Source organism: Carassius gibelio, chromosome B4 (assembly GCF_023724105.1).
Source record: "Carassius gibelio isolate Cgi1373 ecotype wild population from Czech Republic chromosome B4, carGib1.2-hapl.c, whole genome shotgun sequence".
In the NCBI taxonomy this organism is placed as follows: Eukaryota; Metazoa; Chordata; class Actinopteri; order Cypriniformes; family Cyprinidae; genus Carassius; species Carassius gibelio.
In genome coordinates, this window is record NC_068399.1 from 1,774,438 (window position 1) to 1,802,036 (window position 27,599).

The 27,599-nt window shown below is 40.1% G+C and overlaps 1 protein-coding gene and 1 long non-coding RNA gene across 5 annotated transcripts; both read left to right on the plus strand.

Annotated features, from left to right (window-relative positions):
• The first annotated feature begins 1,037 nt into the window (after positions 1-1,037).
• LOC127956125 (uncharacterized) lies at positions 1,038-4,584 on the plus strand. Its single transcript, XR_008153491.1, has 3 exons — positions 1,038-1,490; positions 4,269-4,343; positions 4,451-4,584. It is a non-coding gene; the product is annotated as an uncharacterized LOC127956125 (long non-coding RNA).
• A 10,558-nt stretch (positions 4,585-15,142) lies between these two features.
• LOC127956058 (membrane-spanning 4-domains subfamily A member 4A-like) lies at positions 15,143-20,750 on the plus strand. Of its 4 annotated transcripts, none has more exons than XM_052553822.1 (8): positions 15,143-15,294; positions 15,933-16,138; positions 16,464-16,574; positions 16,672-16,740; positions 17,804-17,941; positions 18,540-18,712; positions 19,814-19,891; positions 20,325-20,750. In XM_052553822.1, the coding sequence occupies exons 2-8, from the start codon at positions 15,953-15,955 to the stop codon at positions 20,332-20,334; spliced, it is 765 nt and encodes a 254-aa protein (XP_052409782.1). In that variant the 5' UTR covers positions 15,143-15,294; positions 15,933-15,952; the 3' UTR covers positions 20,335-20,750. The 4 variants fall into 4 exon arrangements, with proteins under 4 accessions (XP_052409782.1, XP_052409783.1, XP_052409780.1 ...); XM_052553823.1 differs by having other exon boundaries at positions 18,540-18,699; XM_052553820.1 differs by having other exon boundaries at positions 18,540-18,656.
• Positions 20,751-27,599: the final 6,849 nt, after the last annotated feature.

Genomic DNA, 27,599 nt, shown 5'->3' on the forward strand with positions numbered 1-27,599 from the left:
AAGCGCGGATTTCGAACGCCGTTGCCTAGCATCCATCTGGCAAATCTCCGCTCTCTACCCAACAAAACTGACGAACTCCTGCTCTCTCGGTCAAATAAGGATTTCTCACACTCTTCTGCTCTGTGTTTTATGGAAACCTGTCTGAATGACGCCACACCGGACAGCGCGCTCCATCTGCTGGACTTTCAGATGTTTAGATTGGATTGTGACACCGAATCAACGGGGAAATCACGCAGCGGTGGGACATGCTTTTACATCAATGAACGGTGGTGTACAGATGTAACTGTGTTAAAGAAGATGTGCTGCTCAAATCTCGAAACACTCTTCATTAACTGCAAGCCGTTCTGTTCACCGCGGGAGTTTCACTCGTTCATTCTGGTCAGTGTTTACATTCCTCCGCAAGCGCATGTGAGCTCAGCTTTACAGAAACTCGCTGATCAGATTACAGAGACAGAACAACATCACCCGGACTCTGTTTTAATCATTCTTGGGGACTTTAACAAAGCCAATCTCTCCCGTGAACTGCCAAAATACAGACAGCATGTTACATGTCCCACAAGAGACAGTAATATATTGGATCTCTGTTACACTAAAGTAAAGGATGCATATCACTCTGTTCCACGAGCAGCTTTGGGACATTGTGATCACTGCCTGATTCATCTTATACTGACCTACAGAAAGACACAACAATCAGCTAAACCTGTATTAAGGACTGTAAAAAGATGGACTAATGAAGCAGAGCAGGATTTACAAACTTGTAAAATACACACTGGAAAAAGAGATCGGAGTGGCGAAGAGGAGTTATTCTGGAAAAATAAGTACTCAGTTCACTTCCAACGACTTGGCATCAGTGTGGAAATTAAAATTTTGCACATAATATACCTGTACATAAGTTACTGCTTTTTGTAATATACATGCCATACAAATGTCAATTTGCATATCGTCATTCCTTACCTACTTATTAGTATTTTATTCTTTTATTATGTGTTTTTTGTTCTGTCGCTGTCATTCTGTTGTACTGCGGAGCTTCTATCACGAAAACAAATTCCTTGTATGTGTAAACATAAGTGGAAATTAAGCTCATTTTGATTCTGATTCATTCTAATTGGCATTATGCATCAATTGTAAACTCAGTCCAGTTTGACTGAGGCAGATTTACTAACATCTTTTGCCATTGAAAAGCCTCTTTTGGTGTAAAAAAACAAACAAAACAAAAACCTAGTGTCAGGATTTAGGGTGAAAAGGCATGGACGCAGTTGTTTTTGCAACTGACATCACTGCATTTGTATTTGTAGGAGTTTTCATTTCCATACGGACTATCTAATACGTTTTTCTGTTCTAATTATTTGTGTTAATGTTGATTTTTCTCTCAGAATCTCTTCAGGGGAATCAGAGGAGTATTGCTGTTATTTGCCTTGCTAGAGTTTATCATCTCCATCTATCTGGGAGCACTTGCCCGTAAAAGTATCACCTGCAGTTCTCGTCCTCAGGTGAGTTATATCAATTGATGTTACGTTTTTTTTTTTTTGTAAAATCATTAAATAAGTTTGTCTCTCAAACTCCAGTCCAACCCGTTACAATGGTGCTACTTCAACTTTAAAATCTTAAGCATATTGCCACTTTTAGTGTATAAGCCAAAACGAGACGTTTTTGTGTTTGTCCCTTTAAATGCGAATGAGCTGGTGCTCCTGGTCCCTTTTCAGAGGAGGGCAGATCTTCAAGAGCTCATGCTCTGGTATATCAGCAAAAACAAACAATCTCATTAAGTGGGAATGTCAGAAATTCTCTGCTGCTGTTTTGATGTGCAGGCCTTGGCAAATAATCCTTCCACTATTAATACAAGCTTGTTATCAGTCATCTAAGGCCCAATCCCAATTCTACCCCTTAGCCCTTCCCTTTTCCCCTAGCTTGATAACGTGAAGGGGTAGGGGTGTCTCAATTCTCTTTTGGTTGGAGGGGTAGAGGTAAGGGGAAGGGCCAGATAGCCCTTCAAATTAAGATTTTTCTGGACCACACTTCAAATGAAGGGGTATGAATTATCTCGGCAACATGGCTGCTACAGTGAACAAAAAGACGCCGAAATGTAAGCTTTTTTGGCATATATAAAGATTTTAACGAAAAGTAATCATTTGTTTTATGTTACATTAAATTGTGAGTTCATATTAATGGTCATGAAACAAAAAAATGTTTGCACAAAATCGCTATTTGCTAATGTCATATCATTACAGACTGCATGATAGTGCCACAGCATATGTCTGATCAGAGCGATAACTGCCATAGACATTGATGGGGGCTAATCCCCCCAATAATTATAAATCGCTAAACCATTTTCTCAAATATTGCATATTCAAGAAAGAAAGAGAGTAAGGGAAATGGAAATTGCGTGTTTTCGCGTCTGTGCATTTATCTATTTATAGTGAGTTTACTTAAACACCGATTGTATCCTCTTGTCGCTGGAAAATATAATGTAGCGATTCAGTATTTAAACTGTATTTAATAAAAGTCGTGGGGCAGCGTTGACAAGTCTATTTTCTACTGGATGTGTGAGCTGCATGATTTGCGATATGTGTGTGTGTCAGAAAAGCAGCGCATTAATACAGAACGATAATTAAAGGCTCTAATGCACACCAGCACACTAGTATATATGTGTATTGTAAGAGCTAGATGACGAATGATGGCGTGTGACGGCATGGTAGTGGTGTCCCAATTCTTAGGGGAATATTTTCTCCCCTACCCCTTGGAAGGGGAAGGGGCATAAAATAGAATTGGGATTGGGCTTAATTGTACTGTGCATAATAAATTTGTGTTTATGAAGTATATGTGTATTACATTTATTTCATGGTGTCTTTGCATGTTATCACAAACTTTATAAGTCTCATTTATGATTATAAATTCAAGCGGTCAACTTCAAACATCTTTAATATGCAGTTTTTAACAATAACATTCATATTTAAGATCATCCTGCTACCACATGAAGGCAGCTTCAGTGGAAACCCACTTTTAACCCATCACCTTGAGCGAACTACACACTGGTTTCCCTTCTTCCTTCCATTGCAAAAAGACTTGACCAAGCTGTGTTCAACCAAAACTCCCTGCCTTTCTCACACAGAACAACCTCCTCGACAGCAACCAATCTGGTTTCAGAACTGGACATTCAAGTGAGACTGCCTTGCTCTCATTTGTTGAAGCTCTAAGACTGGCAAGAGCTGATTCCTTATCTTGCTGGATCTGTGTACTGATTTGGACACGGTTAATCACCAGATCCTCCTGTAAACTCTAATGGCAAAGGGCATCTCAGGAACCGCACTCCAGTGGTTTGAGTCTTACCTATCATATAGGTCCTTCATAGTATCTTGGAGAGGTGAGGTGACCAAGTCACAACATCTAACTACTGGGGTGCCTCAGGGCTCAGTTCTTGGACCATTTCTCTTCTCTGTCTACATGGCATCATTAGGTTCTGTCATTCAGAAACATGTCTTTTCACATCACTGTTATGCTGATGACACTCAACTCTACCTCTCATTCCATCCTGATGATCCAACGGTAGCTGCTCGCATCTCAGGAAACAATAATGGCAAACTGCTGCTTCTTACTCAGACCTATATCTATGCTAATAGAGCAGAGAGCATCACAAATGGGTGGAATTTCTCCTTAAAATGATGTAATTTCAAGACAAATCTCGAATCAAGCATTCAAAGAGACTTTATGATTTATTGGGATTATAAAAAAAAATGAGTGGGTGGATTTGTGGTTTTATATATTCATTAAAATTATTCCTAAATGTCAGTCTTCTGGTAGCATGTTGTTCTATCCTAGCTAGTAATTGGTTTCATTTTCTAAAGGTATTGCAAAAATATCATATAAAGGGGTAGACAGATTTCCTAGGCTACATGCAAAACATTTGGTCAGAATTATTAGTTTATGCTTGAACTTGAGTCCTGAGTTCAGCCTGCATCAGCATCTCTACTAATAGCAGAACTCAGTCTTTAACTGCTTCAAGAACAGCAATGTTACCATCTCCTGAGAAAGGTCACAATCCAAGTTGTGAAATTATTTTGTAAATTGCATTATTGTGAAATGCAGATGAAGGTGTAAGGTTCCACACCAAGCGATTTCAGAAGGATTTCTGTCTTTTGAGTTATTCTCATTCTATTTAAAATACAGTGATTGTTTATAAACCTGTAATACTGGGACTGTCTACATTTCTGGCACTTCACAGTAAGAAGTTATAAAACATCACATGTGTTTTTAATTATTGTTTTCCAAAGGTGCAGTTTGTTTCTCTACCACCAGAGCCCTCTGATTTCAGGCCCTTTCATTTCCATGATATTCAAAGTTCAGAGGTAAGAAAAGCTTGAACCCCAAATATAGAAAGAAAAAAAATCGGCAAATCAATGATGAAGAAGGCTGATCATATTCTTTTCTTTCTTTTTTTTTATTAATCTTGCAGATACCTGTGGCCAGCAGCTCTTCCATTCATGGCCAACCTGCAGATGATCCTCCACAATACAGTGAAATATGAATTTAACACATTTAACATTTTCATACACAAGATTGTTTTCTTGTATAAGCAATATTTTATGTACAGCTACATATTATTAATAATGTTGAATATTTACATTATGAAAAATAAAATATATTGTACCCAATGTTGAATATTTACATTATGATAAATAAAATATATTATACCCTTTTTCAATGTGTGAAAGCATAAATTCCTTAATGTCACACTCCAGGACTTTTGGTTGTGTTTTCTTTCTCATGTGCCCATGATCTAGTTTTTTCTTATTTCTGATTATGTCATTGTGGCGAGTGGGGCGGGGCCGAGAGGCGTGGGAACGAGGAGTGAGGCCAGGTGTAGTGATTGGAGATGAGCTACACCTGAGCCCCACCGCTAGTATCGAGTCCCACGTAGGAGATGGAAGGATATAAAACTGGAGCGACGACCGTGAAGGACGAGAGAGGACCAGGCCTGGGACATTATTTTATGTGTTTGGCTTTTATTTGCGCGCACCAGTCGTCCGCGAGGGGCTGGTGCGCAGTTTTGTATTTATTTTCGAATATTAAAATGATTTTGATTGTGCGCCGGTTCCCGCCTCCTTCTTCCCGATGAATATGGAGATTTGTTTATTACAGTCATTCAGTTCACCTGTGTCTTGTTAATTTTCATCGTTTGCCTGTGTATTTAGTTCTAGTCTGTCCTGTGTTCCCTCTTCCAGTGTTGAGTTGAGCTGAGTTGTTGAGTATGTCACCTGCCTGCCTGATGCGGATAACTTCTATGTGAATTAATTAAAGATTGTTTACGTTATTCTTTTCTTTTCGTGCCCTTTTTGTATACTGCACCCGTCACTTATGTATTATTTAATATTTTGTAATATTTTAATGTAATTTATTTTTCAGTATCTTTTCAAAATAGTTAAACAATTTAATATATTGAGTGCTAATATAAAAGACCATGTTTACAATGTGTAAGGGTTGTGGTCCGGCAGTTGTGTGTGATGCTTTCATGTGACACATTTGTTTCTCCACTGTTCATTATTTCTAATATTTTTTTCTATCAGAAAAAGAAAATATGACAGCAAAGAAAGTAATCACTTGATCAGAAAATTATTGCAGTTTTGTATTCACTTGTGTCTAAACTAAATTGCATACAAACTATTCAAATCTAGATAATTTTTTATGATTTTTCATTATTTCTTTCAAGTTAAGAAAATGAATTTGCTGTAAATTTACCTTAAATTCTGTATTTGCTGGTGACTGAATGAATATTTTGCCTTTCCAAGTTTCCCTGTTTCTTTGCCTTTGTGTTTTTTGATTGTTTAATGCCTGCCCTGACCATTGCCTGTCCATCTGGATTACTCTTTTGCCTTGCCTCTGGTGTTAATTTCGTTAACAAAGATTATGATGAAAAATGTTCATGATGAGCTTTTTTCCCATGACAAAGATGAGATGATGATAAGGTCAATAAATGATAACTAAGACTATGCAACACGCAATTTCATTGACGGAATAAGACGAGCCTAAAATGTATTCAAAAAAATTCTAATTTTACATTTTCATTTTATAAGAAAACAAAACGTTATTGCAGATTGCAATATCTAACAGTAATCAAAACAAATTGAGAACCACTGATCTGGATTACGTGATCAGATTTACTAAAAGTACAAGTAATTAGAGAATATTTGGGCATGTCATAATTATTAAATAACTGTTTGATTGCAGTTAATTGTTAATAAAAACTTTGGAATTATGTAGACATAGTTAAAACCCAAAATGTGAACCAGTACATCCAGTGCTGCTAATTGGAGTTGTATTGTTCTGCCCCCTTTGCTGAAATAAAAACTACTATAGGGGACAAAATAAAACTTTCATTAAAAAAAAGTAAATAAAAAGATAATACATTTGTCTAATTGATGTTATAGTCTCAAGCATTCAGAAATCATGCAAAAAAAATTAAGCAGTTTTACTATGAAAAACCCATGGTTTATCTTTGTAAGGGTTGTGAACAGTAAAATGACTGATGGGACAGGGAAGTGTTTTTTAATGACAAATTGTCTAACAATATCCCATCAGACCGTAGTTCACAGTTCTTCTACTGAAGCTCAAGTGTGCATCTGAAAATTCTCTATGTGGCCATAGCCTTAAGAGATACGGTGGTTTGGATCTAAATAAATGCATTTCTTGTCAAGAAAAAAAATGGACAAAAACGGCAGTGGAGTTGCAAGGAGTTGGATCACCCTCCGCCTATGATCTCAGTTCATACAATCTCACAAATCTCTATTATAACACAATAAATATATGCATAATATTTCATAATGTCTACAATTTGTGTGTTATGAGAGGAAACGTGAGCATGCAAATTTCAGCACTGCATTGCTCAACGCTGCAAACACGTCTGGGTCTCGCGGAAGAAGGTCTCTAATCCACTGGCACTTGACTCGTCAGTGCGTGTGCTACATCCTTTTTACAATCTCCAGATTATAAAACACTGGATTCTGTCAGCAATATAACAAGGCAGTAATGTAGGCTTGCAACTATACTCTAATTACTATTTTTTAAATTATTGCACATTACATTACTGTTACTAAAAAAGTAATCAAGTTACAGTATCGCGTTACTGCCCAACACTGTTCATGACCCTTTAAAGAAGTAATTAATCATGAATTCTATTTGATTTCTGCCCTCAATCCTCTCTGTAGAGCCTACCACCCATAGATTCTGTCACTACGATCGGGACACTTAATCGTCCACTGCAGCGTTTAAATACGATGCTGCTGTTAATTTGGCCTTTAATAAAGTGACTTCATTCTCTAACTCGTAATCCTGCTACTGGGATCAATGAGGACCTTTTCCATCCCAGAAATAGTAGTGGTATGAGAGGCCAAAGTGCTGTGAATATTTTACGAAGATGTTTGTAAAGGAGACAGGAACAGTTCAGAAAAGTGGTTAAATTCGTCTGTTAAACATCGCTTAGACTTCTTGAGCTCTGACACAAGCTGCTCTGTGTTAAAAGAGCAGGTGACGCCACCCCCCTGACACCTCGAATACTTTACAAGATGCTACTTGTTTTTAAGCACTGCCAGGTTTATTAGTCTTGCCCATTCTTGCTTTCACTCTGCTCCCTAATATCACTTAAGATACTTTATCAAGGATTGGAGCACAGACAAGGTGCAAACTAGACGCCTCCTCTGCAGCTGATATACTGACAACATGCAAATTAAAGAACACAGACACTGTCTAATTTACATATCAACCAACACAATATACCAAGCAGAAAATAAATACAGCTTAAGATATTAAGATATCAGTTTAAGATTAAAAAAAAGGCACATTACATTGAAAAGGCCAAAAATTTAGGGTTGCAAGAAGTTTTGATAGACCTGATATTGTGTAACTCCTAGTCGAGGTTTCCAAGTTGTCTTTTATTTCCTGAAGCAAATGAAAAATAACATGGCTTGGCAAACAATATGTTCAGATAATGTGTTGCTTAATCCTGTTTCACTGGAATAATCTCCTCCTGAAGGAGTGGATGCCGAGTTCCTATATCCTTCATATTGATATTAATTATATTATATTACATTATTTCTTGTTTGACTATTAATCAAGTTATGGCAAGAGTGAAATGTTTAACCTTATGTGCGCTTATGAGATATTAAAGAATCCTGCTTTATTCTGTACTTCTACTCTCTAAGATGATGACTTCAGTGTGTGTGTAACAAACCATACTGATAAAATTCTAGCTAGGGCTAGGCGGCCTTTAAGTTCTGATATGTTTTCTGTCTTTGTATTAGCATCTGTCTGTACAGGGAGAAGCTCAGACAGTCCCAGGACAAACGTTCAACTGCCAATGTCCAGCGTATCAGATATACGTCTTTGGAGAGTTTATCTAGATTTTGGAACAAATCAGAATTTTGTTGACTTATGCATTGATGCAATTAGTATCCTCTGTCAAGGTATAATTGTTGTTGATTTTGAATTGTGGCCTAAGAACTCTGTCAAGAGTACTGAAGCTGACTTCTGCTGATGAAACTGCACCATGATGGTAGCTGAACAAATTCAGAGTTACAGGATTAGTTTTGAGTTGACAAAACCAAACCTCTCCAATCCGGCTTTGTTGGTACCATGATGCTGTTCATCAACTTTCTTTGTCAATTCGGGCTTTGATCCTGAGTTTGTGGAGTGCGTGCACATGAATGTGTGACATCACTGGCGAACAGCCAATCAGGAGCCTTGCAACACAAAGCTAGTTTGATTTACTTCTCGTGAGAGACCCAGCGAGATTCAAAACTAAAGGTTAAAGGTTTTGCTAAAGGTTAAGAGATTGAAGAATATGACAAATTTAAATGTCATATGAAAAATAAAGGATCTTGCTCCATCAGTGTAGTCACAAGTGGAATTTGTTAACTTAGTTCATAGATTTGAAAATATATAGTGATAGAGACTTGAACATGTAAGGTCCGATTTGTAATTTTTAAAATAGTGCAATCTTTTGATACTACAGCTTATTTACATTACATTATATGTATACATTAATATTTATTTAAAATAATTTATAATAACTGTTAAACTAAAATTGCTTGTGTGTAAGAGATAAATAATAATATGGATCACAATAATTATATAAATCATAAAATGACTCCGTTATTATCATTAAAGCCAGACTTCTATTATTTTTTTTTTTTTAGCATTAGTGACCTTTAATTTGGAGCAAGATAAACTGGAGTGACTTTGTGTCAGACATGTGTCACTTCTCTCACATCTGATTGGTTCATCTTCAGTCTGACATCTTGAATCCAGAACATAACCTGCCCTGGAGCAGGTTAGCCGTGCAGCGTAAGATACCATGGCAACGAACACCGATTAAAGCCGAGCTACTTTCATAGTACCTAAAACCCAGGGTTGGCAGAAACTAAGCTGAAACATAGCTGGCTAGCCACCTAATCCAGCTTCATGGTACAGGCCCCTGGTCTTCATTCATCATAGTTGTTCCTTGGGTGTGAAAGGGTTAGTTAACCCAAAAATGAAAAAATAATTCACCCTCAAGTCGTTCCAAACCCGTAAGACCTCCGTTCATCTTCGGAACACAGTTTAAGATATTTTAGATTTAGTCCGAGAGCATTATATCCCGGAGTAATTTATTTACTCAAACAGTGCACTGACTGAACTGCTGTGAAGAGAGAACTGAAGATGAACACCGAGCCGAGCCAGATAACGAACAACAGACTGACTCCTCGAGTCATGAACCGGTTGCATCGGTTTTCGGATCATACATTTTCAATACTGTTCAATAGACAGTACTATTTTAATGGCAAGACAGTTTGTGCTGGTGCAAGCTGTTAGTAAATCTGGCCCATAATTACTTTTTTTTAAACAAATGGATCTCAGACATTGATTGACTGTTGACTGACTGTTCACAAACAGATCCATGTCTGCCGCCTCGTACGTGTGCCAAATGAATTGCAATCTCCAGATGGAGGTGCAATTCCCCCGACAGAGGTAAACTTTGTGACTATTCGTCTGCTACCATGTTCATGTGCTCTAGTATGTGTACTGCTTTTAAAGAGGACAGATGGGTTGTATCTACATTTTATATTTGATCTAGATTTTTAGGCTTTAATGTTAATGTTATCTGTATACACCGGGGTCTGAGGGTAACGCAATTTAGATTCTCTGTATGTATGTACAGTACATGTAGAAGAATTGACAATAAAGCAGACTTGACTTGACTTGACTTGACATAATGGTGCAAAGATGAACTGTGGCATGCTTGGACTAGACTGTGAAGTAAAATACACTGTCAAGGTCCAGAAAAGTATCATCAGAATAGTCCATCTGCCATCAGTCCGGTTTTCAATTGTAATGTTATGAAGCAACAACAATACTTTTTGTATGAGAAGAAAACAAAAATAACGACTTTATTCAACAATTTGTCTCCTCTGCCTCTCCCCAAATCAACGTAGCGCAATTTTGGAAAACACTGGATGAACACAGGCAGCTTACACTCTTCTGTACGCCACAAGTCATATATAAGTGTGCGTGTGTGTGTGTGCTTTAATACATTCTGTATACAAATTTAATGCCTTTAATTTTTGCCCACAGAAGGCTCCTGAACTGCCAGATCCGCCATGGACAGGCAGAGTTCGTGGATAGCCTCCATGGCTGTGGCAGGACAGGCAGAGAGTTTGTGGACGGCCTCCTTGACTGTGACAGGACAGGCAGAGATTTTTTGGACGGTCTCCATGGCCGTGACAGGACAGGCAGAGAGTTCATAGGTGCCACCTTTGCCTTCTCGGCCAGTGACTCCTGGTGTGACCGCCATCTCGGCCGGGGACTCCTGGCGTGGCCGCCATCTCGGCCGGTGACTCCTGGCATGGCTGCCATCTCGCCGGGGACTCCTGGTGTGTCGGGCATGACATAATCAGACTCTGGAAGTACAGCTGCGACATTTCAAGACACTGGATGTTTAGCTGCAATATGACAAGACTCTTGTTGTGTGGGAGCCATCTTACGACGAAGCTCTTCAATGGCGGCCATGTCGTGGAGGATCTCTTGAAAGACCAGCATGATGTGAGCAGGCTCTGGCTTGGCAGGCATGATGTGAGTAGGCCTTGGCTTGGCTGTCATGATGTGAACAAATCCTGACATGAGGTTTGGGATGTGAAGTGGCTCTGGGTATGCTGGGCACTGTAGGATTGTAATCCAGAGCGCGTTGGTATCCTTCATGCGGTGGAGCCACTGCAGCGGAGCGTGGTCCGAACGGAGGGTGAACTCCCGTCCCAGGAGATAATAGCGGAGGGTGAGGACGGCCCAACTGATGGCAAGGCACTCTTTCTCTATGGTGCTGTACTTAGCCTCTCTCTTCGAGATCTTCCGGCTAATGTACAGCACCAGCCGTTCCTCCCCCTCTATCTCCTGGGACAGGACTGCACCCAGCCCCCTGTCCGACGTGTCTGTCTGCAACAGAAAAGGGAGAGAAAAATCAGGAGAGTGTAACAACGGCCCTCCTTGATACACAGGACAGCCTTGACCTGGGTAAAGGCCTGCTGACATGGCTCCATCCACTGGACCGTATCTGGCACCTCCTTTTCAGTAAGGTCAGTCAAAGGGCTGGTGAGGTCCGAATAATTAGGAATAAACTAAAATAGAAATAAATAAAAAATAGAACTGCCTTACCTCCTGTTTGGTCTTGGGACGTGGGCAGGTCGCAATAGCGGCTCTCTTATCAATTTGGGGACGCACCTGTCCATGCCCCAAATGGAACCCCATATACCTTACTTCCACATGCCCAATCGCACACTTCTTTGGGTTGGCCGTGAGTCCCGCCCCCCTCAGCTATCTCAGGAGAGCCCTCAGATGCTGCATATGCCACTGCCAATCATTACTAAATATAATGATATCATCCAGGTAGGCAGCCGCATATGCAGCATGGGGCCGCAGAATCTTATCCATGAGGCGCTGAAAGGTAGCCAGTGCCCCGAACAACCCAAATGGAAGGGTAACAAACTGGTGTAATCCAAACGGCGTTGTGAAAGCTGTATTTTCTTTGGATAATGGAGACAAGGGGATCTGTCATTAACCCTTTGTTAAGTCCAATGTCAAATAAAAATGAGTTGTGCCTAGCCGATCAAGCAACTTATCAACCCGCGGCATTGGATATGCGTCGAATTTCGACACAGCATTCAACTTGCGGTAATCCACACAGAACCGGACTGAGCCGTCCGTTTTAGGAACTAAAACTATTGGGCGTGCCCAGTTACTATTGGATTCTTCTATTACACCTATGTCAAGCATTGCACCTAATTCAGCCTGAACTACTTTTTTCTTGTGCTCAGGTAAGCGATACAGCCAGCTACGAACTACCACGCCCGGCTCGGTCTCGATATGGTGCTGAATCAGGTTAGTGCGACCCGGTAGGGGCGAGAAGATGTCGGCAAACTCTGCATGTATTTTCATTAAATCAGTGAGTTGGGACGTCGAGAGGTGATCTCCCCCTGGGGCCAGGGCGAGGGATTGTGGTTTGACATTCGCCTCTGGTCCGAGATCATCCTCCCCACCAATCACCATTGCCAATATCACTGATTCCGCCTCATTCCATTTTTTTAGGAGGTTGAGGTAATAGATCTGACGGGCCCTGTTGCTATCGGACCGTATTACCTCATAATCGAGATCTCCAACTTGTCGTAAGATCTCAAACGGTCCCTGCCACTTAGCCATTAATTTAGAGCTCGATGTTGGGAGTAATACAAGTACTCTCTCTCAAATTTGCTTAATCTAGCTCCCCTGTTATACAGCTGGCTCTGGTAGTCCTGGGCTTGTAACAAATTCTCCGCCCCCGGGGCGGGACACCAGGAGGGGCGGGTGGAAGGGACTTAGGGAGAGGGACAGGTCGAGAGACGGGGAGGAGAGAGAGGGAGAGAGAGAGATGTTAATGGTTCGCCGACCCCTGGGCACGCAACCATGTGATCCTCTGCTAAATGGATGGCCGAGTCCAGTGACGTGGGACGGTGGCACTGGACCCACTCGGCTGTCTTCTTCGGTAGCCGAGCGATGAATTGCTCCAGCACCACGAGGTCGATGATGTGTTTCACGTCACTCCCCTCGGCCAGTAGCCACTTGTGGCAGGAGTTCCGGAGCTGCTGGGCCATCGCGAAGGGCCATCCGGATTCCCCCAGGTCCAGGGAACGGAAAAGCTGGCGGTGCTGCTGTGGGGTCCGGCCGACCCGCTGAATGATGGCCTTCTTTAGGTCGTCGAAGACTAGGAGGTTCGCCACCGGTAGCTGCTGTGCGGCCACCTGGGACTCGCCCGAGAGCAGGGGGATGAGACGGACTGGCCATTGGTCACGGGGCCAGCCGCACGCTTCCGCTTAAACCTCCCGGTTCGTGGAACTATTAGAATTCTTATGTGAATCACGTTACGACAGTGTTGCCAGATTGGGTGGGTTGCCAGATTGGGTGGGTTCCCACCCAACTGTGCTCCTTTTGGTCATGCCTGACTGTGAAAAAATACATTGGGTGGTTTGATAAAATTTGGGTTGGTTTTTATTTTTGACTATCAACATGACATTTTTATTAATTTTCCATTCAAACAAACTTTACAATAAAGTAAAATATGTAATGTTGACATTCAAATTATAGGTTTAATTTTGGCCAATAAATTTCAGGAGAGTCCTGTCCAATCAGACTTCAATCTTGATTGGCGGGTGGTTGTAATCGTTGTATCCGTTAAGCCAATATCACAGTCGTGATAAGTGTTAGAAAAGCTGTAAGTGTTTCTATAATCATCATGCCAAAGTGGGGTAAATATAGAAAGTCCTACCGAAAAGAATGGGAGCGTGACCCATCTCTGAAAACATGGTTTTCACCTGTGGTAGGATATGAATCAAAAGCATTTTGTAAATACTGTCAAACAGGAATCAGAGCAGAGTTAAATGATTTAAAGGAACATGCTAACACAAAAACACAAATCGCACTTTGCTCTAAATGTTAAAGCTTTTAGGATGCTTTCACACCTGCCTCATTTAGTTTGGTGGAATCGTACCAGAGTTCGTTTCCCCCTTTGGTGCGGTTCGTTTGGCCAGGTGAGAAAGCAGCAATCGCATTAGGGTGCGCACCAAAAGCGGACCAAACTTGTGTATCGAGGCCTCCTTGAAGAAGTGGTCTCGGTATGCTTTCAAACAAACTCTGGAGCGGTTTGTTTGTGGTGAGAATGTGATCAGACCTCAAACAGACCCAATTGCAAAAAGTACTGATCAGTTTTGGACTAAACCAGCATGCTGCGTTGTGCATTATGGGATGAGGAAGTGTTTGTTGACAGTTTAAACTTTAGCATGGCAGCTCGTGGACAAACTTGGAGTAGTGAGGAGGTGCGGAGCCTCATAGAAATTTGGTCAGATGACCATGAGCATGTCAGAGTTAAGAATAATTAATGCAAGTCTCCGCTTGAAGTTACGAGCGATTCCCGCTCGCCGTTTGCAGTGCATTAGAACGTTGTTTTCAATCCACATCCGCGCTTCATTATAGAAATGTATTTTTTGCATATTGTGGTGTATACAAAGTGTAATAAATTATGGCCAGGGACAAAACCAGCCCGCGCAGTCGTGTTGTCGTGTTGTCACACACAGTTCAACTGTAACGGATGTTTTTTAATCCTTTATTTAAACAGGTCAGGTGGTCAGAGAGCGGAATCTCCAACTCAACAATGCGCATGTGCAAATCATGCTTAATCTGATAAAAATGCTCTGATCAAATGAATAAATTCAGTTTACTGTCCCGCTGCAAAATCACATTGTATCCATGTAAAAAGAATGGATTCAACCATAAATTATTAAAACTAGAAAAAACTAATAATTTGAGCTATTTCAACAAGAAAATACACATTAAACGAACAACAGCAATGTTACACTTTTTTCAGTGCATATACGGGTAACGTTAGCCAACGTGTGCGTGTCTAAATAGTGCCCTTTGCACTAACCCATTTGTTTTGGGTTTTCTCTATGTTCTGTTATATTAGTTATCACAGTAATCATTTTGGGCTGGTATTTTTTTAAATGGGCAGGTTGTAAGCTGTAGTTGGGCTGGAAAATCTTCCGTCCAATCTGTCAACACTGCGTGACGTTTGAGCATTTCCCTGTTCCAACTCTCTCTCTCTCTCTCTCTCTCTCTCTCTCTCTCTCTCTCTCTGATTTATAGGTGTTTCAGATTTAAACTGAAACTAAAAGTTTGAGTTCGTCTTGTGATAAGACTCCATTTCTGAACGCTATATACCAAAGCTTACAACTTCTGTCTTATAAATCGGTAAGTATATCCTTCCCATAACTTATATGATGCTATCATTTAAATGTGATGATTTTAGTGCGTGTTTGTATGTTTGGTATACTTCTAGCTGAAAGGTGTTTACTCGAGCAGTCAGGGGAGATTCATCACAAACTCTGTCTATTATTCTGTGAATTCGAGTTAATTATGATTCAAGGTCATTCTATGGAAATAGCCATTATTCTGTTCCTAGTACAGATATATTACACCGAAAACACATTAGTCTTACAATTTATTTATATTTTAAAATTAAACGTTATTTGAACAATAATCCATCAACGTCACATCAATGTGGCTATATTTCCATTTCTGATTTCAGTATTGTTTGTATTGACTACTGTTCTACTGAAAAAAAAGTCACATCTTGGATGGCCTAAGGTTAAGTAAATTATTATTATTATTATTACTTTGGGTGAACTATCCCTTTAAGGGCACTGAGCGTCTGCCTGAGACAGTCTTGTGCACCATACGTCCTGTCACAATTCCCACAATACAGTGACCGTAAACTTCTGCATTCTGTCTTTTATGTGTCAGTTTAGTATTTACATCATCTGCATTATGTCACAATAGAGTGATCATATCATTTATGTTTTGATTTACTATGATTTTGAACCGGTCAGTTTGAGATCGAGAAACCAGGATGTCCCACACTGTCATTCCCGTGAACTCTTCAACACTCGTCATCCAGTTTCAACCAGTAACACAAACAGCTTCTGGGACGACGGTCACAAATGCTCCTGGGCCTGTTCGTGTACAACAGATAACAGGAGCTTCACCTTTTCATGGACTTCAGGCATTTCTGAAAGGACAACCGAAAGCCCTTGGGGTGAGAAATCTCTCAGAAACACAAATAATTGTTTTTTTTATATGTGCTTGTCAGTGTAAGGTAAGAAATGTACTTAAATTAAAAAATGAGTACTATACACATAAACAAAGTATACACTATTTATTGAAGAATGTGACTCACTGTCTTGGTGGCAGTGCAGGAAAGACACCAGTATAAGAGTTGCAAACTATCAAAAAATGGGAAGTATCCAATCTTGCAAATCCACAAAAACAAGGACATTAATACAAAAAATAATTCCACACTTCTGTTTTATGAACGACTCTCATGCTACTCACACTTTCTGCATTCTTTTTGTCTCTCACAGATGGTCCAGATAATGATCGGTGTGATGAATCTACTGTTTGGCATTGTGTCTAAAGTTTATGCAGAACCCATCTCTGTCTATATTAGTATTCCTCACTGGGGATCTTTCATCGTAAGAATCAGTCATACAAGGAAGTGTTCTGTCTTTTCTAAAACAAGCTAAATATTCCAACTCAAGCTTTAATTTTGTTCGTTCTCTCTCTTCTCAGTACATTATCTCCGGTTCACTCTGCATTGCTGCAGAAAACAACATTAATTCTCCCTCCAGATTGTGTTTGGTATGTACTACACAACACTTTACCTTTAAGGGTCCAAGCAGTGTGCTGGAAGTACAGAAATAGTGTCCTGTTGTGTTTGTACTGATTTCTGAACAGGTTTATACTGATTTCTTCTTCATTTTCTACCCTAAAACTATAGTATGGCAATCACTGACCATAATTCATAAAGACCCTAGACTTGTCTGGAAGGTCCCAAATGTGCACATCTATTCAGGCATCTATTTATCTATTATCATAACATAACTCGTATACATCATGGCCACTACCAGCCAATCAAATTTGAGCAACTAATAACATTGAATCTCAATGGCTGGGGAAACTTCTGAGTGTGTTTTGTGTAGCTACGCTGACTTTCACTCAAATTTTATAAAGCAAGACATCATAAATCATGCCGGTGATTTTAAAGTTTTTACAGTTTTGAATAATTCAACATCAAATTCTGGGTTAGAGGGGCGGGCCGGAGTTGCTTGAGCCCCTGGCTCTTTTATCGCGATGCTAAAGTGCCCTTTTAGTCTGATTTATGTGCCCCCAGACCACGATTTGATAGTTATCGCCCACGTTTTTGTTTCTTAACAAAGCAGCGCTGCGATTATAAACCCTACTTAAATATGCATTATACAGAAGATGAAACAATCTAAAACATTTCTGAAGAGCTAATTAGGCACATTTTCATCCTCTACTGTCTAAGCCTAAATCTATAGTCCAGTTTTGCAGAATGCTTCCTATTTCTCTTTTGATTAGGTTTAATACAATTAAAAAGAGTTTCTCCACTTTTACACCACTATATTAGCTGTAAACTAAAAACAATATCTGTGAAGATTGGCCGAATTAAAAACCACATCATATTTAAGTTATAATTGTTTCACTTTTTCACCCACATAAGCCACTGGTGCTTGGACCCTGATGACTGCTGCTTAATGAGGCTGTTTCATTCATTTATGTGAAGGATTGTGTATTTTTAGCACACTCCCTATAGTTTTCTATCTACATTTAAAGTGTTAACACATTGGTTTAAAGTTCTTGCTAATTTATTAATCTGTTTTCCCTGTTTCTCTGCCTGTAGGTGAAGGCTTCACTGGGAATGAATATTTTCAGTACTATCACCGCAGGCGTTGCCATTATTTGTATTTCACTGGATTTGCTTTTTGCTCCATACATATACTGCCGGAGATATGAATGTGGTTATTCAGGAAGTTATGAGGTATGTCTTCAACTAATGTTTTCACTAGAGATGCACCGGAATTGTATTTTTTGTTTTTGTTCCAAGGAGAAAATGGCCAAAAACATGAACCGAAATATTCACATTTGTTTAGTAATTACTGATTAGAATACTTCCAGTTAAACAATAGATCTAAAGCTATTGCTATTGTTCACTACTGAGTTCAGGCCATTATTGACACTCCCAATTTTTTTGCATGTGTATGAGAATTGACAGATAAAGGACTCATACGGTTATTTATCTGTATAATATAATCATGTTGCCATTATAAAAACTACTATCAAGTCACGCAGTGAACCATTAGCAATTAAAAGGACAGTTACTGTATTTATGCATCTATAAGAGTTTCCATTTCAGACACAACATTATTTTATTAAGGTTTGCACCAGTCAGTTTACTGATATTTGTGCCATTAATTTAGTTTTAAATGTGTTATATTATCATATTGTAACAAGGTTAAGTGTATGGAAGAAAGAAGATGGAGTCGTCGTGACTGGAACTCATATTTTATTAAACACAAAAGCAGGCGCAACCAACACTACTGTTTTAATTATTTGTGTTCATGTTGATTTTCTCTCAGATGATCTATAAGGGAAACAGAACTGTGTTGCTGTTATTGGCCGTGCTTGAGTTTATCATCACCATCTGTCTGTCAGCATTTGCCTGTAAAGCCAATGCCTGCTGTTCTTCTTCTCGGGTGAGTAATGAGCCAAACCGGGAGTGCTCAAACTTCTCTCAATGTAAAATCCTCGAGTAAATACAGAACTACCAACTTTTGCTACAAGTTTGATTGCATCATATAATAATTTCTGTTGATTGTGTTCATAGTCTGTTTGATTACATCTTTAATTGATTTTTTTTGTACATTTTTGCCATATGTACATTAATTGACAGTCACCACTGATAAGCTACTACTAATTATTGTAGGAAGTATGAAGGTAAAACGTCATCATAAAGATTTGCATACGCAGGGTAATATTTGTGGAAGTGAACATAAGACTGTAAGTGTAAATTAAATTTGCATGCGCAAGAGAAGCTTTGTAAAGGTGTAAATCGCGTTTTAAGCGTAAGAAAAAATTATTTGCTGCATTTTAGTGTTACTTGTAAGCATAATTCATGTATTTTGAAAAAGCAGCTTCATGCTAAAGCAAAATAAATATGATCTGCATGCTTCTGAGTTCCAATCTTCCACGATGACACTTGCCACGTTTTTTTTGCCAAAAGACGGTCAAAAGCACTGCAAGCCTGTGAACGGTGATTTGGAAATGATAACAGTTTAAAGAACTGCAAAACAGATTGACTGCATAGAACCTTTTTGATTGGCTACAAGCAGAAGGTGGACCCCCCCCCACAATACTTGAATACTGCTTACAAGTAACACTAAAATGCTGCAAATCATTTCATTTTTATACACTTCCACAAATATTATCCTGCGTATGCAAATCTTTTAGGCATTAAATTGCCTTCGTAGAAACTTCATTTGCTGTAAAGCTGCTTAGCAACGATTTGTATCATGAAAAGCATGATACAAATTGTACCAAGTCATTGTAATAGTGAAGGACTGTTAGATTTACTGATGTTTAGATTCATCCCTATATGGAAATGAAGACCAGCAACAGTAAAATAAATCTACAACAATGAGCAATTTTTTACATCCGGTGTGGACATTTCCGGTAATAGTAATTCAAGCATGCGCGTCCATTACATGCACCATCCAGCATCCCCAGCACACATTATGTTCCCAAATGTTAAACAAAAACAACATTAAATATGCTTTACTTAACAATATTTTATTTCAAGACACCCTTTCTTGTACAACCAATTTCTTATCTAACACCCCGTGTTTTTCTAAAGGTGCAGTTTCCTCAAGTTTCAGCACCACGAGCCTCTGATTTCAGACCCATTCGTTTCCAGGATCTTAACAGCTCAGAGGTAAGAGAAACGTGTATTGCAAAATTAAAATTAATGTACAAAGAGAAAATGCTCGTATTCCTGATGTGAAATCTATGAATCGCAAATTATCTTGAACTTGTTCTCGATTGAATGGGTTCAGCTCTCTGCCTCGTAAACGACTCCTAATTAATGTCATTAACATATAAAAGATCACCAGTCATCTTCCAAATCATTTAATCTAGAACGGCAACTGCAAAAACTGCTCACACTTCCAAAAAGCTGTTGTCTCGTTGACCTGTTGACACCCTATGATCAAATGTGTGTGTGTGTACGCACACTTTATAATTAAGGCCCCATGAATTGGAAATGTGTAAAGCACTCAGTAATGAGAGCAATAATTGTTACATAATATTATTAAAAAAAAAGCTATCAAGCAAGAGAGCTCATCATATAGTGTTTTTTCTTCTTGCAGAAACCTGTGACCAACAACTCTTCCATTCATCACCATTCTGCAGACGTGCCGCCAGAATACAGTGAATGCAATCAATGTGAATAACTGGACAGTATTCCCTTATTAAAAACAAAAAATATATGGGAATGTTTAAAAAAATATATAATGCAATTTATAGTACATTTTCATAAAGGGAAACTATACTGCAGTATATTCATGAGTCATGTATAGCTAAATATTGAGGCATATAAAAATGCATTTCAAAAGTGCACTGCAATTTTACATGTTATAGCTTTATTTTAACACTCAATTTCTCTTTCAAGATAGCCGAACACATTCATAAACTTTTCTATCACTTTGTTTGCTTTGTTACACATTTCAGGTGAAAATATTTTTGATGTATGAAAAAAAACTACTGAAAAAAAATAAAGTTTTCTATTTGGAGTATTAGATGTCTTGTTAAAAATCATTTAACAGGTTTACTTTCATATTATTTACTGCATGTAAATATATTGTCACATTTTTTAATATATGAAAAGCTTCAAATCCTTGTGGATTATTCACATTGCACATAATTGCATATTGCAAATGTAAAAGCTGTTAGTTATCAGTACATAAATATTCATCTGTTAATTAAGTGCATAAAAGAGTTCCAAATATTGTTCATAGTTAACAAATACTACTTCCAATTCTGTTTATTTGCATAGCACTTTTTTATGATACAAATCATTGCAAAGGAACTTCACAGAAAATAAAGTTTCTACAATATTTAGTAGTAGCTTATCAGTGGTGACTGTCAGCTTATGTGCATGACAGGAATTGTTTGAAAAATGAATACAAGCCGTAGTCAACCAGACAATGAACACTATTAACAGCAATTATTATATGATGTAATCACACTTGTAGCAATATTTCTTAGTTCTGTTGTTGATTCAGGGTTAGCATTATCTGAGGTCCTCTGAGGGTCAGCATCATCTCTTCTCAGGTGTTCTGGATCCAGACTGGAGCTTGTGTAAATCCCAGCAAACAGAGAAACAAATAGAGACTTAATAAGCATAGCTGCTGCTCCAATAAAGTAAAATTAATTAGTTTAGCCTAAGCCAATTTAACCCTAAGCTGTCTAATATAACACCCAGATTTTTGACTGTAGAGGAAGTAACAGTACATCCGTCTAGTTGCAAACTGCAGTCTACGAGATTCTGTGTACTGTTTTTGATCCAATAAGTAATATCTCCATGCCTAAGAAGGTAAATTTTGCTCTACTCGATAAATTTGATTGCACAGCTGAGCAATGTAGATGATTTCTCCAACAGGTAGAAATCTTTTTCAGACACCAAGGGGAAGATTTTGAGTCTAATGAGGAAAAAATGTGTTATCGTCTTTGTTAACCTGTAAAGTGATAGACAGAGACAGACTGTTTATTTCAGAAATCTTATGCCTATTTTCTTCAACAACTCAGAGATGTTTGAGCATCCAGCAGGGGGCAGAGATGTCCTGTCACAACTTTTACAACTCTCTCAGGGCAGCCAATCAGCTGCTAAGTACGCAATTGAATTCAGAGCTTGTGCAGCTCAGAGCGGTTGGAACGATGTCGCACTCAAGGCTGTATTCCAATGCAGTCAGAATGTCTGAATGGGTGAGAACCAGTCATTTTCAGATTATGTGACTATGTTGCTATCAGGATTGATTACCTCATGCGCAGCAACCCCACTAAATTCAAGACACAAGAGTATCTTCAGCTAACCCGAAATTGCGTATTTCCAATACGGCCCTTCCCACTGTTCCATCCAATCCTGAACCTATGCAGTTAGGGGTTACAAAGCAGCAGATGACAGTCACTGAATTGCCCCAAACTACCACAATCAAGAAACTTCAGCGCATCTTCACATTTGGCAACTTCTATCGACGTTTTATCTGTAACTTTAGCACGATAGCTGCTAGATAAACCTGAAAGGTAAACCTTTAAAGGGGGGGTGAAATGCTCGTTTTCACTCAATCTCCTGTTAATCTTGAGTACCTATAGAGTAGTACTGCATCCTTCATAACTCCAAAAAGTATTTAGTTTTATTATATTCATAAGAGAAAGATAGTCTGTACCGATTTTTCCCGGAAAAACACGACCGGCTGGAGGCGTGACGTGTGGGCGGAGCTAAAGAATCACGAGCGCCAGTAGGCTTTTGCGTCGAGAGCGTTTGGAAGCTGTGACAGCTGTGAAGGCTGAAACTGAACGAGAGCAGCAGCAGCAACGACTCGCTCCGAGCGGGGCTCGAACCCGGGTCTCCGATGGGAAGCGGACACACTAACAAGGAGGCAGAGATATTTTAAGCAGTTTTACTCACCGCCTGTGGTTCCAACACACGATCGTGACCCTTTTTCGTTGGGACTGCATCATCCTTAAGAAATAAATGATACGCAAATCCGTCGTCAAACTGGGCTTTGTTTGTAAAACAAGCCTTTTAGAAATGCGGGGAACAAACACTTGCACAACTCCGTTGATGCTCTGTAAAAATAAACTCCATCCACTGGTCCCTTAATACTGTTTTTTCTTTGGTAATCTGTGCAGGGTTGTCTTGCCCTGGCAACCAAAAACACACTCCTTTTGTAACTTTTCGCGACGCTCTCGCTCTGATCAGTGATTGTCTGTGCTCAGCCTCTCATTGCTCTGCTATACGGGAGCACACGCTCTTCCGGCAAACGTGCCCTCAGGACCCATATAAGGAAATTCCGCTCCATCTAACGTCGCACAGAGCCATACTCGAAAAAAGAATTCCGAAACTTGTGACTTTGTCCATGTTTAGCATGGGAATCCAACTTTTTAACAGTGTAAAAAAAAACTCAGTATGCATGAAATAGCATTTCACCCCCCTTTAAAGTTACAACGGTCTTAAAGTACCACTCTACCCTTCACCAAATTCAAAGAAAGTTTCACTACCACACCCATTCTTAAGCATCCTGATCCCAACCTGCCATTTGTCATAGAAGTTGATGCTTCAGATAGAGGAATTGGTGCAGTGCTCTCTCAACACCACAGACAGCCAGGGAAGCTCTATACCTGTGTGCCTACTTCAAGAAAACTTACTGATGCAGAATGCAACTATGATGTCGGCAACAAGGAACTCTTATCCATGAAGGCTGCCATTGAAGAATGGAGACATTACCTGGAAAGGGTGAGTGGAACCCTCCAGCCAATCATGGACCATAACATCATGAGTACATCAATAATGTCATGAAATTGAACTCTCATCAAGCCCGCTGGGTGCTATTCTTTACTAGATTCCAGTTTACAGTCACATACAGACCAGGCAGTAAAAACAGTAAGGGCGATGCACTTTCCAGACAACATAATCATCCGTGAACAGAATCCCAGCCAGAATCCATTTTACCCCCATAAATAATCATTGCACCCATTTCATGGGACCTGATGGATGAAATTCAAAGAGAGCAACAGAATGAACCCGCACCATAGGGTTGTCCCCCCAACAAGCACTATGTACCTGGAAATCTTTGGTTTAGAGTCATGCAATGGGTCCACACATCACTTTGCTCTGGCCACCCAGGTATCTCAAGAACTCTCCATCTCACACAGAACTCATTCTGGTGGCTATCAATGATTAATGACTTGGCTAACTATGTCAAGTCTTGCTCGGCCTGTGCCCAGTTCGAAACACCAAAGGACTTACCCTCTGGTTTGGTACAGTCTTTGCCCATTCCCCAACACACTTGGTCACACCTTTCATAAGATTTTGACACTTATCTACCTATGTATAATGAATTCACTACAATTCTAGTTATTATTGATAGCTTCTCAAAAGCCTGCCGTCTCATTCCAATGAAAGCCCTCCCCACGGCCATGGAAACTGTGTTAGCCTTGTTCCATCACATTTTCAGAGTTTATGGCATACCTGAAGACATTGTGTCTGACAGAGGAACACAGTTCACTTCAAGTTTGCAAAGCCTTTTGCAGACATCTGGACATCAATGTCAGTCTAACATTTGGATATCATCCTCAGTCCAACGGACAAGTAGAAAGACTGATCCAGGAAATTGGCAGGTATCTACGGTCATACTGTAGTCATGAACAGCATCGTTGGTCAGAGTTTCTACAATGGGTTGAATATGCGCAGAACTCATTAAGGCATTCTTTGACTGGTCTCACCCCATTTCAGTGTGTGCTTGGATAACAACCCCCTATGTTTCCATGGTCAAGAGAACCATCAGCAGTACCCGCAGTAGATGAATAGAATAATCACAGTGAGAGGGTGTGGGACAGTGCTCATGTATGTCTACAGAGGGCGATCAGGAACCAGGAGATTCAGGCCAATAGGCGGCGTTGCCCACATTCTCCCTACCAACCCGGACAGAGGGTCTGGCCCTCTACATGGGACCTCAAGCTGTGACTACCAAGCAGGAAGCTCACCCCAAGGTATGTAGGCCCATTTAAGATCTTAAAGCAGATTAATGAGGGGGGGGGGGGGGTCTGCAACGCCACACCAACAGAGGGAGCCCTCTCCTGAGTACTGACTGTGTACTGCTCCCTTTGCTTCTACATTCATTTCTTGTTTTAACAAGAGTCTGTGTGTTTGCTCCTTGCGAAGTATTGCCAGTTCTCCTGCCTTACTGAACGTTTACCCCTATTGTCTTGACTATTGTGTGAATGACCTTTGCCTACCTTGTTCTGTTTCTCATTCTTGGATTCTCCCTTCTCCCTACTGAAAATAGCAGAGGACCTAGGAAAGATCCTTGTGGCACTCCATATTTTACTGGTGATAAATGAAATGACTCCCCATTTAAATAAACAAAATGGTTGCGATCAGACAGCTAGGATCTAAACCATCTTAGAGCCTGGCCTTAAATACCTGTATAGAAGGACTGTGAATCTTTGGGTAGGTTTCAATTTGATTCACGATTCATAGGTTTTCGATTCGATTTCAAGAAATTTTTTTTTAGCAAATTTTGAATGATTCAATTCAAAATTAAATTTGATTTAATTCAATTATAACAATTAATTTCTGCACTCTTCAAGTGCATTCAAAGGATTATTTAAATGCTTCCCCTAAATTCTTTAAATGCTTAGTCAGCGGGCAAATTACACAAAAGCATTTATGGCCATAGGTTAGAAAAAAAATGCTAGTTTAAGCACAGTCGTTAAGCACAGCGGGATCTGTTCTCTGCTTTTACATTCACTTCCTGTTTTAACAAGAGTCTGTGTGTTTTCTCCTTGCTAAGTATTGCTTCATTTTCAGTTGGCCAAGGTTTCTAAAAATCCTTCCTTTGTATTGGTCTTAAGTAATATTAACATTTTCTAAGATACTGAGTTTGTGATTTTCCTTAGTTGTCATTTATAATGATCAAAATACAGGCCATCGGCGTGAACAAGCCTAGGACACCAAATAGCAGTTTCTGTTCTTTACACCATGCCAATAACTATTAATTTAAAGCAAAAATTCTACAGAACCTTTTGTGTCTTCGTCGATACGTGGGCAGTGGTCTTGAAACGATGATCGTCGTTGTGGGCGTTGTGTTGTGCACCGTTTTGATAAGGCTCCTGAAATCCCTCTTCAGTGTCTTTGTCTGCCCAAAAGTCAATGTGGTTGCCGCCTTCAGCAAGTAGGATCTAACTATGGATTCAAATAATTCTGAAATCATATAAAAACTGTTCCTGATCATATAAAGCCTCCTTCCTTTCTTCTTCCTAAAGTCCACAATGACCTCCTTTGTTTTACTGGTGTCGAGGAGCAGGCTGTTGTTGAGGGCCAGGTGCTGTACTTCTTCCCTATAAGCACATTTATTGCCATCTGCAAAATTGATGGAGTTGGATCCATGCACAGGCTTGCAGTCGTGGGTGTAGAGGGAGTAGAGGAATGGGCTCTGCACACAGCCCTGTGGTATTTCGGTGTTCAGTGTGATGGTGTTGGAGCAGGTGTGGCCTGACCTAACATGCTGATGTCTGTTGGCCGGAAAGTCCATAATCCAGTTGCAGCGGGAGGCGTTAATGTCCAGGTCTCCAAGTTTTGTGGTCAGCTTGGAAAGAATGACAGTTCAATGCTGAGCTGAAGTCAACAAACAACATCCGTGCATATGTTTTGTTATTGTCCAAGTGTGCAGCACTGTGTATACAGCATCCTCTGTGCTCCTATTGCTACAGTACGCAAATTGGTGTGGGTCCACTGTGGGTGGGAGGCAGTCATTGACCAGTCACTCAAAGCACTTCATTACAATAGGAGTGCTATGGGGTAGTATTATTCAGGCATGTCAGGGAGGATTGTTTTGGCACTGGGACAATGGATGAGGACTTAAAGCTTGTTGGCACAGTTGCTTGGGTGAGGGACAGGTTGAACATGTCTGTGAAGACCCCTGCAAGCTGTTCTGCACATGCTCTAAGCACATGTTCAGGAATGCTGTCCATGCTAGCAGCCTTGCGTGCGTTGATCCGGTTCAATGCAGTGTGGACTTCTGTGGAGGTGAGTTTGAGGGGTTGGTGGTCTGCTGAGAGTGGCCGTCTCCTTGCAGTCATTGTTGAAGCTAGGATAAAAGTCATTTAGCTCATTAAGGAAGGAGACGTGTGTGACCGATGGAGTGGAGTTGCATGGCTTGTAGTCATTATGACCTGGATGACCTACCACATGCATCAGGGGTCAGAGTTTGGAAAGTTTTCCTCTACCTTTAGCTAGTGGCAGAACTTGGCCTTTTTAGTGCTCCTCCTCTGGTTAGTCCTCGATTTGCTGTATGCCTAAGTGTGACCTGAAGGCATCTGACCTGAAGGCAGTGTTGCGGGCTTTCAGCAGGAGTTGCACCTCCTTGTTCATCCATGGTTCTGATTATGGTGAGTTGTGATCCATTCCTTTTATAACACAGGAGGTATAGATGTAAACCCGCATGAGATGTCACAGGCAGCCTGAGGAGCAAAAATACTCCAGACCGTGTATTGAAACCTTTCCTGAAGTGAAGAGTCTGCTTCAGTTGGCCACAATTTGATGGTCCTCACTGAAGGCTTCACACGGTTGATGAGGGGTGAATACTCAGGGCTGAGAAACAATGAAAGGTGATCAGACTGACCGAGGTGGGAGAGGGTGGTCGCAATGTAAGCTCCATCAATGTTTGTGTAAACATGATCCAAAATTTTGTCTCCTAGTGTGGAAGGAAATATGTCGATGGAATTTGGGGAGCACTGTCTTTAAGTTGGACTGATTAAATTCACCTTTGACAATAAAAGCAGTCTCTGGGTGAGCTGTTTGTTGTTTACTAATGGCCGCATCATTCATAGCAAGCTTGGCATTAGCATCCGGTGGAATATAG

Coding starts and splice junctions, on each gene's coding strand:
- LOC127956058 (XM_052553820.1), top strand. CDS start 15,953: ATGTCCCACACTGTCATTCCCGTGAACTCTTCAACACTCGTCATCCAG. Junction 16,139..16,463: donor GACAACCGAAAGCCCTTGGG/GTGAGAAATCTC, acceptor TGTCTCTCACAG/ATGGTCCAGATAATGATCGG. Junction 18,657..19,813: donor CCTGCTGTTCTTCTTCTCGG/GTGAGTAATGAG, acceptor GTTTTTCTAAAG/GTGCAGTTTCCTCAAGTTTC.